The sequence below is a fragment of the Archocentrus centrarchus genome, unplaced genomic scaffold (assembly GCF_007364275.1).
Source record: "Archocentrus centrarchus isolate MPI-CPG fArcCen1 unplaced genomic scaffold, fArcCen1 scaffold_55_ctg1, whole genome shotgun sequence".
Classification (NCBI taxonomy): domain Eukaryota; kingdom Metazoa; phylum Chordata; class Actinopteri; order Cichliformes; family Cichlidae; genus Archocentrus; species Archocentrus centrarchus.
In genome coordinates, this window is record NW_022060277.1 from 1328913 (window position 1) to 1342550 (window position 13638).

A 13638-nucleotide genomic window follows, 5' to 3' on the forward strand; every position below is an offset into this window, starting at 1 on the left:
TACGAAGCAGTCCATACGTTTTAGGTCCCATCACACTGAACAGTACTGAAACTTTCTTAGCCTCATGAATGTCATTAGCCACCACGTAATGCTCAAAACGTTCAATATACGTTGCCCATTGCTCACCAGACTCATCGAAAATGTCCATATGTCCATATATTCCAGCCATCATACGTCTTTCTGGATTACGTGCACTGTAGATGAACTCGAAGCACTCGATGTCCTTGTATCCGCAGATGTAACACTAGCTGCACTCGGGTCCTCCGATGATGGTTGGCTCATAGTTGATCAGCACATTAGCTATCCAAAACGCGGGTGTTCATTTCGGTCCAAAAACTTGCACAAAGCTGACTTAACTTTCACAGCCAGTCGATGAAAAGTATTCCGAAATACACGACTCGTCGCCAATTTATGTTATGTTGCTCCCTTATAGTGTCACTAAGTAAACATTATTACTCGACACACAGAGCATGGAGGACAACTTCTTGCTGGTTTACTCGTTTATTTATTATCCTACTGTTGCTATCAGAACCCCTGTATGCCCTAGTGGCGGTCTGCCCCTCTGGTGGTAAGTATTGGTAGGACATCTCTAGGTTCATACATCACAGACATGTTCACTGCTGTAGCCTCTACATCCTCTGTAACTGTCAGAAAGTCTCTTAATATTTCTGTTCTACTTTAAGGTTGTGGCTGTGATGCCCGCATTGTTTATTAAGTTCCAAGTTGTGCTTTATGCTTTGGCCGTAAGTGAGGGGGTCGCACGGCTTTACCACAGTGCCCCACATGACGAATGTTGCTGCCATTAGACATTTTTCTCCATGGGTGATAAGGAGTAGTGCATGCTAGCCGTGTGCGTTCATGCACAAACGTGAGTCATAACCTCTTTAACTATATTGGTGAATCTACGACTACAGTAGGTCGGTGGAATAATGGTTATTGTTAAGTCTGGGAGTAGAGCAGCTGTGGGATTAGCCGTGCTTAGCGTCTATCAGTAACGAGGTTATGTTAAGATCGGCTATATATCGGTTATTATTCATACTGAACAACATCTATCACTCCTATATTGTGTAATATCCAGTATTCATTCACTAGTGCAATATTCATCATCATAATTATTATATGTATACACATATTTACTTTCCTACAATGTACAGATGCACCAATGTAGGTATGTGTGTATATATTTTATACATTCTATTTTTTGTATATTTTACACATTGTTTATTTTCTGTATATCTCTTGATCACATTGATTATACTAGATTATAATATTTTTATAATATTTTTATTTTCATTTTAGAGAGTTTGATTTTCTGTTACATGGCACTGAACAGGAGTGGCCCTCCAATCTCATTGTACATCCTGTATAACGACAATAAAGGCATTCTATTCTATTCTATTCTATTCTATTCTATTATTGTTTACATTTCTTGTCGTTTGTACTTTTATTAAGGGCATCACATTATCAGACTCTGTACCAAAGATTGAGCATGTTATGAAAGTTGCGTGTATTTACCTGTAACTACGTGTAAAGCATGCGAGCTTCCTTCGTAGCGGTCGCAAGGGAGAGTCTTATTGCTGCCAGTACGTTATTTGGCCACAAGGGGGCTCTGATGTCCACCAAATTCATTTAGTCTGGCTAAAATGCAGTTGTGTATTATCATTGCCTGAGTCATACAGGTGTCCTTATTTTGACCTGTTCAAACTATCACTGTTAGATTTAATGCAACCAGATTATTTAGTTAATTATTAGAGTGTTGTTAGGATGATTTGCTTTTCCCATAGTAGAAATTTATATGTGTATTTTTCTTTTCCTGTTCCATTTAGAACCACACACACCCACACACGCATGTGCCTACGCTTACATCACCATGTCCATATATACTCTTTGGACTCACTCCTGTATGCCAAGTGCCATGCAACCTGTATGTGATCCATCCCTTTGACAAACATTAAAGTATATCTGGAAGAAACTCTCTGATCGGAGTCCCTGTCCTGAGAGGAGCTATCAAACCAGCCTCCCGGAGAAAACTCTCCAACAGTAACAGTAATGCTGCAGCAACAGCAGGTTGTAGGCAGAGCCGGCCAGAGGCATAGGCGACATATGCGGCTGACCACCAGGGGGCCCCCAAGCTCGCCCACATGGGTCATGAAATCTTTTTGTTTGTTTTAATTTTTACAAATGCCAATTTCCTAAAAGAAAGAAGAGACTATTCTAACTGTACAGATTTGTGTACTTGTAACAACACTAATTTAATCAGTAGGCTACACTCTAATATTTATGTCTCAGAGTGATGCTGAAAAGCTAATTCATGCATTTATTACTTCTAGGCTGGACTATTGAAATTTGTTATTATCAGGCTGTCCTAAAAGCTCCCTGAAAAGCCTTCAGCAAAATTCTGAAAGAGAGAGCAGATTTCTCCCATATTGGCTTCTCTTCATTGGCTCATAGCTCTTTTGGGATGATATGGTACTCTCAGACAGCTGGCTTCCTTGTGGTTCCTACTGAAGAGTAGAATGGGAGGCAGAGCCTTCAGCTTTCAGGCCCCTCTTCTGTGGAACCAGCTCCCAGTCTGGATTCAGGAGACAGACACCCTCTCTATTTTTAAGATTAGGATGACTGTTGTGTTTATTCTGAAATTATTGTGGAGTCTTTACCTCACAGTATAAAGTGCCTTGAGGTGACTGTTTGTTGTGAGTTGGTGCTGTATAAATAAAAATTGAATTGAAGTCTGAAACAGTGGTGCATCCTAAAAAAAATAATGATCAACTTTAACCCTCCAGCATTAATAATGGTTAAATTCAGGGGTTAGGGTTAGGGTTAAATTTTGCTTAGGGCCCTTTCAAGGCTTGGGCCGGCTGTAGGTGAGGACAGCAGCAGCGGTCAGGAAGAGGAGCAGCCAGAGATGCAGGCTTTGGAAAGGGAAACCGAGGGACAGAGTTATCAGGTAACATTAGCTCTACTACATGAGAATGATGAGCAATGGTGATTGATTAGTATCAATATTTATTTGCATTTGCATACTTCCCAAAATCTGGCAGCCACAGCACCTTAATCTGATAAAATAGCAAACGGTGAAGGCCGAGAAGTGTTGGATGAGCAGCAAGTGTCAATTTTAGGCTCCATCATAGCATTTTAGATATTTAGGTCAAAGGTGTGTTAAAGGCTGCACAGTCATTTGAATTTGTAGCCTCTGTGCTGGTTAAATATGTTTTTAAAAGCCCTCAAACAGGTGAAATAACAGATTTTAAAACTTCTAAATGATAAGTAAAAGCTTTGCAATTTAAGCTTTACTAAACCAAGTTTTAAAAAGTTTAAAGGTATTAGCAAAAGGTATGCCCACATTGACCGTGTCAAATGCTTTAAGACATAGTTGTGGGCCGGTCTAAGTCAAAAATGTCCCAGTCCAGCCCTGCCTGGAGCTCCTCCTCAGCAGAAGCTCAGAGGTGCGTCTCCTCCTGGAAACAATGAAGACCTGAACAATGATCAGAGTCACAGACTGATGGGCTGAAGTCTGAGAACAGGAAGTCTTCATGCTCTGATTCAGTGTTACAGCCACAGATATCAGAGATGCTCACAGTGAGCTCGTTATATTCACTGACTGACAGATCAGTCACCTTCCACATCAGCATCACAGAGCGCAGTGTTACCTGTACAGGTGTTTTTCACAGCATCAGCAGCTACAGATGCTTTATCAGCCATGCTAGCGCCTCCTCCCGGTTAGAAAGAAGCTGTTTCCAGCTCACAGAGTGGATCCATGTTCACAGAGACGCTGTTTTTGGACCGAGCCGCAGCTGTCCCAGCATGCACTGCGCGTCCTGGATGGATTCAAGCCTCTACAAGGAGGAAGAAAACTACAAGTCCGAGGGTAAAAACTACAAGTCCCAGCTTCCTCATTCCTGTCAGCTGGTTTCCTGTAAACGGAGGGAGCAGCAGTGAAAGTTAAAGTGAGTCTGTTAGTGTTGGAAACTTAGCGCCTTTCTCCGTAGAGTTTGTAGAGTTTTGTGGAGTTTTCCCGGAAAGCCGTCCCCGTGTTGTGTGTCCACGCAGCTCTCCGCAGCTTCGGCACCGAGGGGGACCCCCTTTAGACCGCAGAGAGCCCACAGCGAGTCTGTGACAGAAAGGTTGCAGCAGGCCGTTAGCTGAGCCTCCACTTTCCTTCAGAGAGCAGGAGGAGGAAAGAGGAGCTGAGGCGGGGTGACGAAGCTGAAGTTGGTTTCCGATTGCAGCTCCCGATTCGGGAAATGGCTAAAGGGCCATTCCACTTAATTTTTTGCTACCTTCAGCATCTTTAATCTGCTCTAGTTAAAAATCTACAACACCTACACACTTCAAACCTGGACTAGATTATTCTGCACTAATAGCAGAGTATTTAAAACCAAGTGTGTGATTTGTGAAACCTTTATCTGATTTGTGTGTAGGTGTTGTAGTTTTGGAGCTGGAGCAGTTCTAGTGTGATCCAGATGCAAAAAAGGTGCTGAAATGTGCCTTTATTGAAGTTTCACAAATCAGATAAAGGTTTCACAAATCACACACTTGGTTTTAAAGGAGTCTTAGTTTTAGAGTCCCTCCCTCTAAAACCACTCTGTGTGGGCAACAAACAAAAAACACCAAATAATGATGCAGTATCAAAATTACATGATGACACTGATGAGAAATTAGATTTTCATAGATATGAAAGTTCAATTTTGCTGCTCTGCATGTATGTGTGTGCTCTCTGTTATAGCACAGCAGGCTCTAAAATAAACATACACAGACAAAGACATGATTCACTGAATTTATTGAATTAGCCTGGCTCAGGAGCTACAGATGCTGATCATAATGTGGTGTCAGTCTGAGTGAGTGAAGTAGAAGCATAACTACAGCAGAAATAACATTTAAGGTTATTTTTAGGCAAAGTGACCAAAATTAGGCAAAATATTTTTAGTCATATTTAAGCTCGTTTCCATCGTATTCACATGAAGAGAGGCGAGATTTTTAAAAATGAGGGGCTCACCTGAACTAACAACCAACCAGCAGTAAGTGAAGCAGACAGAATTATTTACAAGGTGTAATCAAAGCCTTTTTAGGAAGTCTCAGAGCGCTGCATCAAACCTGCACAGAGAGCAAACAGCAGCTTCCTGTGAGTGTTCAGGTGAAGAGGCCACAAACACAGAGGCAGCAGGATTCAGATTTTTATGGAGCTCCTCTCAGAACACTTTTAAATAAACAGTTTGAAAAAGTTATAAAATGTAGTAACAAAGCTGTGAACAGCTATGATACAACAGCTCAGAGGAAGAATGAAGTGGGAATAAAGCAAGATCCTCTCTTATCAACCAATCACACAACTTTGGTCCTGACAAAACACAAAATCTTATCCTCAACCCGCTGTGATGCTATTCCTCAACGAGAGGCGGAGGAGACAGTTTCAGCTGGAAACTCTCTGCTGCTGGCTGGGCTGAGAACAAAAATCCTGGTTTCTCATGGCAGTGAGAGACTTCTGAAAGGATGGACAGCTGGAAGAGAGAGAAAAGGAAAAAACATGACAATTAAAAAGGTCACACACACTGAAGAGAGCAAATCAAGGTCCTGCTAAACCTCCTGAGTCTGATCAGAATGGCATCCACTGAAGTCGAGATCTTTTTACTGTAACCGTGACTCAGCATCTCTGGCCTCTCTCCCCACCCTCCCCAACCTGGTGCCTGTGCACTGTCACAGCAGTTCACGGTGGGAGTGGGACTCCACCTTGTTACTGATTTTGGTAACAACCTTTATGGACTGAATGTCCAGGTGGTGGAGTGTTTCTGGATCAGGTCTGTACTCTTCACAGAAAATGTGGGTTATGTGGCTTCATCAGGTGGGGGCCTGAGTGGTTTGCAGCCAAGTGTGAAGCAGCTGGGACGAGAATCTGCACCTCCAAGTCTGAGCCCGTGGTCCACAGCCAGAAAAGGATGGAGGTCCCACTCCGGGTCAGGGAGATGCCTACATCTACACTTCTCTGGGTTGTAGACTCTCATTGTGACAAGTCGACCTTCTTGGAAGTGTTCCTGACTTGGCCAGATGCTCAGAGGGAGGTTTTCTTAATCAAGGAAAGAATTCCTTCTTGGATCTTCCATTTGGTGTTGTTGAACCGAGCAGCACGTTCCTTATTTTATTCCTTACTCCTTATTTTAAAGAATGGACCAGATTCCTGATTTGACCCCCTGAAGTTTCTGTTATGATACATATTTTGGTTGCTCAGCCTGTTGATGGCATCTTTGACAGCAAAAAATAAAGTTAGCAAAAAAAGAATATGCACAATTCACCATTAAATAAAACATCAACAATGCAGCTGATGACCTCATCAAGAGCAGACAACATCAAACAGAAGAGATTCACAGAGGCTGCAGCAAAGCTGGACACAAACTAACAAAAGCAGCACAGGCTCAACCAAAGCAGACGACAGCATCAAGCACAGTGATGCAGAACATACAGAAGAGCAGGGACACCTGCCCATTACAACAGGTAAGGCTAATCTAGGACAGGAGAACAGGAACTGTCTGACAACAACCAACCAGGTGGGAGTGGAACAACATTTTACTTAGACCAGAGGTCATCATGTGGGCTCCTGAAAAGGAAGGAAAACCAGCAACCTGGAAATGTGATGTGGGCTGGAAGGCTATGAAGCAGCACAGGAACAAAGAGGAGGAAGTTTGGAGAACTCGGCTGTTTACAGCAGAGATGGGATGTTGTGAACTTCCAGCTCAATCAGTCTGAATGAAATGAGTGAAGACTCTGAAGGTCTTTGAGGACATGGCAGGAAGAGCTTCCTGCTGGCTGTGGTAACAGAGCTTGGAGCCTTATGGAGAGGGGCAGTGACAATTAAGCCCATCTACCAAAGCCACCTTCAACACTGGGAATCATTTATGATATAATGAGCCGGTTCAACTGGCCAACAAACTGCTCGTCAGTCAGTCCAATTAATGTAGCTTTGTTTAAAAATAACTATAATTAGTTAATGCAATACTTCTGATAAGCTCTTGAATTAAAGCTGAAAGTCTGCACTTAAATCACATATTAATTGTTTGACATTTCATGAATGCACACATGCGCGCACACAAACTCCCCTGTCAGTAAATAGATTCTTTATTGTTTTCATATCTATCTGTGCTGTATGTGTTTTGTTTTACACACTGTGCTTTTCTATGTCTGCAGTAAAAACATCCCAGCCCTGCCTCATATTTCCCATCAGTGAAATCTGTAATGTACGGATTAAAATGTGTAGATGTTGCTCAGTTTAATACCCTGGATGGTCCTCGGTATAAGCAGCGGATCTGATCCCAGGACTGTTCCTGCTGAAGGTCCAATGTTGCCTCAGCAAACACCTGAGTCACAGCACAAATATTAGGATGTCATTTGCTACATATGCTATAAAAATGCAACAAATCAGACAGAAAGCAGCACTGCTACAAATTAGTAGCTGGATTAGGCTTATATTTGGTTGATGAGATTTATGTCATTGTTGATATTAAACTACATACTGCATCTTCATCTTACAGAAAGAGAGAGCCTGGGTAGCATCTACATGAGACTGGTGCACATGAGTTTGTACACTGATCATCCCATGATTTCAAAATTACTGCTCAGATGTATTAAACAGGAATTACACACTAAATTTAACATTTGAGCACAAACAATTCCTGCAGAGCCTAAAACTGCAGACCTCCATCCCACCACCTGGATCTGATCAAAACTTACCTTCTTCCTGTGAGCCACTGCTGCTGTGTCATTGTGTACTGATGTAACATGAGTCTGTGGCAGAGAGGAGAACAGCTATGTTAGCCCTGAGAGACACTCTTCATCCTTGGACTCAAATCAGTATGTGACTAATTCAAAGCAGCATGAACAGGGTGAAGTCCTTTCTGTTAAGGAGAGATACACCATACTGCCAACAGTGTTCACTCAGCCATTGACATCACTGAATCCAGGTGTTCAGTCCCTTCCACAGGTGTATAAACCAGCACCTGTGCATGCAGACTGCTTCTACAGACATCAGTGAAAGAATGGGTCACATGTGTTAAAGCAGGCGAGTGAACACTGTTGGCAGTATAGTGTACTGACAATATGATGATGCCAGGTGATGACCAATGTTGACTGATCCAAGAATATAAGTAAAAAATATTAAAGTGAAAACAATAAAAGAACAAATAAGTGAAAACTGGTTCAGGACTGGTCTCCCAGCAAACCGAACCCAAAAACATACTTTCTGACGTAAAGTTTCCAAGGACACTAAAAATTAACGTCCAACTGTACAATTTTATATATTTCAACTGTGAGGAAGCTCAAAAACAAGTTTAAGAACAAAAATACAATTTTCCCACAAACATGGAAAATATCCTTCTAGTCACATTGAAAACAGTACCTGCATCACTCCTGCACCAAAGATCATCAAATATTTGATTATGTCAAACAAAGCAACCATTTCCATTTATACAGTTCTTTTCATGACAAATCTCTTAGCTCCTATTAGATGGGACATTGTTTTCATTTCAATTGCATTAACTTTGAGTTTTAATCTGATCCTAGTTTAGTAGCAGCAGAGCACTTCTACAGATGTGGTCCTGAACATCCCATTAAAACCGATTCACCAAAGCTAAAAATAACAAAACAAGCACTAATATGAGAATGAGAATATGGCTGAGCATTGATAAAAAACACATTATCATAAATACAATCTTGTTTTCAAAGAAGTTGGTATGTGTGTGCAAGCAAAAACTCCTAGTGATCTTGGCAGGCCTGTAGGACTCAGGAGGCCACGCAGAGCGCGCCTGTGACTGTGCCAAAAACTCAGCTGCAGGCCTTTTTGGTAAGAGCTTGGTTTGCTTTGCCATCAGTGAGTCAGACCTGCCCCCAGTGGGGGGTGGACTCCAAGGCTTTTTATGAACACAATTTCTAGATGACACACAGATGATGTGGTTCTCTTGGCTTCATCAGGCTCCAGCTCACACTGGGGCGGTGTGCCTCAGAGATGTGAGACAGCAGGGATGAGAATAAGCACCTCTCAGGTCAAAGGTGGTGTGCCCACTCTGGACTGGGAATAACTTGCTGCCCAAAGTGGAGGACCAAATATCTCGGGGTCTGGTTTACCAGGGAGGGACAGAAGGGGTGAAACTAACAGCTGGATTGGAGCGCTTTCTGCAGTGATGGTCCATCATGGTGAAGAAAGATCTGAGCATTAAAGCAAAGTTATCAATTCTCCAGGCTCTTCCCCACAAGCTGTGGGAAGCAAAATCACAGACACAAGTGGCAGGAATGAGCTTCCTCCAAAGGGTGTCTGGACTGTCCCTCAGAGAAAGGAGTTCACTCAGGAGGAACTCGGTGTACAGTCATCACTGCTTCATAGTTCGAGCATTTGACCAGAATGCCTCCAAGGAGAGGTGTTTGGAGAATGTCCAACTGGGGCAGACCCAGAACATGCTGGAGAGATTATGTCTCGAGGCCAGTGTGGGATCAGGGTCCCACACATAGAGCTGGAGGAGGCGGCTGCAGAATGAATGAAAAGCATTGTCTGTTGTGTTGAGATCGGGTGACTTGGCCACTGAAGAATATTTCTTTTCCTTTCAAAATTCTTGGTCTTGTTTCACAGTATGCTTTGGGTCCTGATCCATTCCCATTTTAGTCTGAGCCGAGAATACCTCCCTGTACACTACATACAGTCAGGGTAAAAAGAGAGAGACCCTCTGCCAGGTCTAAGGAACATATTACACATTAGGACTTCTAATTCTTCTTTTGGCTGCTCCCTTTAGAGGTCACCGCAGAGGATCCTCTGCCTCCATCTCACCCTATCCCAGCATCCTCCTCTGTCACACCAACCCTCAGCAGGTCCTCTTTAACTACATCTATGACTCTTCTCTGAGGGCTTCCTCCTTTCTATGAGTTTCCCTTTGGGATCAATAAAGTTATTCTTTTCCTCCTGCCTGGCACCTCTATCTCAGCCTCACCTCTCTAACGTCATCTCCAAACCGACTGGCCTCTGATTGACTCATTTCTAATCTTGTCCATCCTGCTCACTCCCAAAGAAGATCTGAGCGTCTTCAGCTCGGCCTCCTGTCTTTAGGTCACTGACTCCATCCATCCATCACAGCAGGTCTCACTACCTTTCACTCTGTCACAAATCACCCCTGACACTCATCCCCACCTGATCCACCCTGCCTGTCTTTTTCACCTTTCTTGTGCACTGTCCGTCACTCCCAGGTATTTAAACTTGTCCACTTCCACTACCTCTGCTCCTTGCAGCTTCACTATTATTATTTTGGTGGTTTGGGAGCAGACACAGTCTGTCTGGAAAAGAGCCCCCCCCAACACACACACACACACACACACACACACCTGTGCCAGCGATGTGCTGCGGCATCTTTTTGCTTCAGTGGAGGACCCGCCCCTTCCTCCATGGCTGGATGAACATTTGTAGCACCTCCACTGCCGTTGCAGCTCTGAAGCAAAGCCCCCCACACAGTCCTTTTGCTGCAGGCACTGCAAGTGGTACAGGTGACCACAGCTGGCAAGACACAAACACATTCATATTAATGAAATATGTCCTTTTTTTTAATAAGAGCAAGAAAACATTGGGCCACAATTGTCAGCTGTATCAACTGCTTTTGGCTACAAGCTGCAGTTAAAGCATCCTCCTAACAACCCTGTTACTGCCCAAAGGAAGACGCTGAAAAAGAAGCTAAACTGGAAAAAAGATGGCGTGTTGCCTACATGTGAAGCCTAGTGTGGGGGGTTTGCTGAGTGAGCTGTCATGTTCAGTGTTATCATTCTACTCAGTGTATTTATTGTGTGCTCAAAGTATTCCAGTCTGGATCATGGCTGTGTTCACCTTTTTGAGATATCTCACAGGGCTGGTGGGCTTTTAGCATCAGGTGGTTTGTGCAGAGGTGTGTGTGTGTACCAAGGCACTTAAACAGTAGGTTATTCTAATTAATTAGCTATTGATGAAGACAGATCTAATTATTGATCTCTTGTTTTTTCTTCTCCTTCCCCCCTCACAGCAGATGACCCCCCCTCCCTGAGCCTGGTTCTGATGGAGGTTTCTTCCTGTTAAAGGGAGTTTTTCCTTCCCACTGTCACCAAGTGCTGCTCATAGGGGGTCGTTTTGACGGTGGGGTTTTCTCTGTATTATTGTAGGGTCTTTACCCACAATACAAAGCGCCTTGATGCGACTTATGTGTCATATGAACCCAGCCTTCTTGGAGTCTCTGATTGGGGTACTCGAGGATACTCATTCCGGCGACTCCATCATCCTACTAGGAGACTTCAACGCTAAGGTGGGCAACAACAGCAAGACTTGGAGGGCCATGATTGGGGGGAATGGCCTGCCTGATCTGAACCTGAGTGGTGGACATCAGTGCAAACCACACAAGGATGTCCATAAGTGCACGTAGCACCAGGACACCCTAGGTCGCAGGTCAATGATCGATTTTGTAATCGTATCATCGGATCTGCAGCTGTATGTTCTGAACACTCAGGTGAAGAGAGGAGTTGACCTGTCAACTGATCACCACCTGGTGCTGAGTTGGATCAGGTGGCGGGGGAGGATGCTGGACAGACCTGGTGCACCTAAACATATTGTGAGGGTGCGCTGGGAACGCCTGGAAGAGTCCTCAGTCCACGAAATCTTCAACTCCCCCCTCCGGCAGAACTTCAACAGCATTCCGAGGGAGGCTGAGGACTGCAAGGTGGTTGGTGCCTGTTGTGGTGGTAATTCCTGAAACAGATGGTGGACCCCAGAGGTGAAGGGAGCCATCAAGCTGAAGGAGTCCTATTGGGCTTGGTTAGCCTGTGGGACTCTGGAGGCAGCTGACGGGTACCGGCAGGCCAAGCGTAGCACGGCTATGGTGGTGGCTGAAGCAAAAACTCAGGTGTGGGAGGAGTTCATGGAAAAAGTCTTTCAAACGCCTCGAAGCGGTTCTGGCAAACTGTCACATGACTCTGGAGGGGAAAGCAGTGCTCTACTCACACGGCCTATAGTGCAGGTGGGACGCTGCTGGCTTCAAGTGAGGCTATAGTCAGGAGGTGGAAGGAATACTTCGAGGACCTCCTGAATCCCACTGACACACCTTCTGTAGTGGAAGCAGAGTCTGGGGGACGAGGGGGATGACTCGCCCATCACTGGGGGTGAGGTCACTGAGGTGGTTAAACAGCCTCTTGATGGCAGGGCCCCTGGGGTGGATGAGATTCACCCTGAGTTCCTGAAGGCTCTGGATGTTGTAGGTCTGTCTTGGTTGACATGCCTCTGAAACATCGCGTGGAGATCTGGGGCGGTGCCACTGGATTGGTAGACCAGGGTAAGGGTCCCCATCTTTAAGAAAGGGGGACATGAGGGTGTTCTCCAACTATCAGGGATTCAATTCAATTCAGTTTTATTCATATGGCGCCAAATCACAACAGTCACCTCATAATGTAAGGTACAGACCCTACAATAACTTACCAAAAACTTCAAATGTGGCTGCTTTAATGTGTCTCAGATTTCTATCAAATATACCCAGTGTGTGTGTGTGTGTGTGTGTGCATGTGTGTGTTACCTGAAAACAATGATCTCCTCAGCTGAATCCTGCCTCCTCTTGTACTGTTGGAGGCAGATGTTACAGCAGTCTTGTCGTGGGTGAAGTCCCCTCGTGACGGCAGCACGCAGGTGAGCCAGGGACCAGTGGAGGTCATGGTTCAACAGGTTGGTGGTTGTTTCAAGTAAAGTCTGAAGGAGATTTTTTTAAAACATTATGTCTGTATTTACATGACATCAAAGAGTAAAATGATGTCCATGATTACACCATTTAAAAATATCAGGACTCTGAGAGACTAGAAAATGAGCTGTTTACAATTATGACTGGCAGAACCTGTCCAGAAGTAAGGAAGACTTCCAGGTACTGGTTTTGTTGTTACTACCATGTGTTTCTTCAGGATGTCTAGAATTACCACCCACCACTTCCAATCATAGAGAAAAACATTTTAACTATGTTAAAAATGCTTCAAATAGAACATATCTATTCATTCAAGCCATAAGATGTGGATATTGATCTTTTTAATTTTTTGCTCATGGCCAACAATCATTAGTTACACTATTATTCTGTGTCTGGGCTCGAGATCATATAACTATTGTATGAATATCTCCTTACCCCCATCTCAACCACTACAAATCTACCCCCCAATCAGACTTTTGTCTCCATCAGACAGTTTGAACCTCAAAATGGTGCTCACACACACACACACACACACACACACACACACACACACACACACACACACACACACACACACACACTCACTCACTCACTCACCTGTTCATAGTTAAATGTGTCCAGCATGCCCAGAATGAGGCCTTGAATCTCTGCGAGCTTGCCTTTCCCATAGACTGGATCCTAACAAACAGAAGCAGGCACAAACAGGAAGCTGTGAGTGCATGATAACAGGAAACAGGAAGAGGTGCCGGCACATTTCAGCTGATCTGAACGCTGGTCGTCTCACAGACGTGTCACTCTTTGTTGGGCGGGAGGAATCGAGTGATCGGACTGATAGAGTCAGCTCAGCTGAGATGTGGACAAAGTATGCATTAAATGGACTTTCCCATGTTAAATTCAAGTAGCCTGCAAATCCAGAACCTGGGTCGGATCCAGATGG

General features: G+C 44.1%; 1 protein-coding gene across 2 annotated transcripts in view; it reads right to left on the reverse strand.

The window, feature by feature from the left end:
- Positions 1-4980: 4980 nt before the first annotated feature.
- The window catches only part of vps8 (VPS8 subunit of CORVET complex), a 93005-nt gene continuing 84347 nt past the window's right edge, over positions 4981-13638 (reverse strand). For both annotated transcript variants that reach the window (XM_030725438.1, XM_030725437.1), the window contains 6 exons: positions 13299-13379; positions 12546-12715; positions 10348-10516; positions 7717-7770; positions 7263-7343; positions 4981-5495 (listed from right to left, as the gene is read on the reverse strand). In XM_030725438.1, coding sequence (XP_030581298.1) covers positions 5376-5495; positions 7263-7343; positions 7717-7770; positions 10348-10516; positions 12546-12715; positions 13299-13379 — 675 coding nt within the window. In that variant the 3' untranslated portion in view covers positions 4981-5375. The remainder of the gene's footprint in view (positions 5496-7262; positions 7344-7716; positions 7771-10347; positions 10517-12545; positions 12716-13298; positions 13380-13638) is intronic.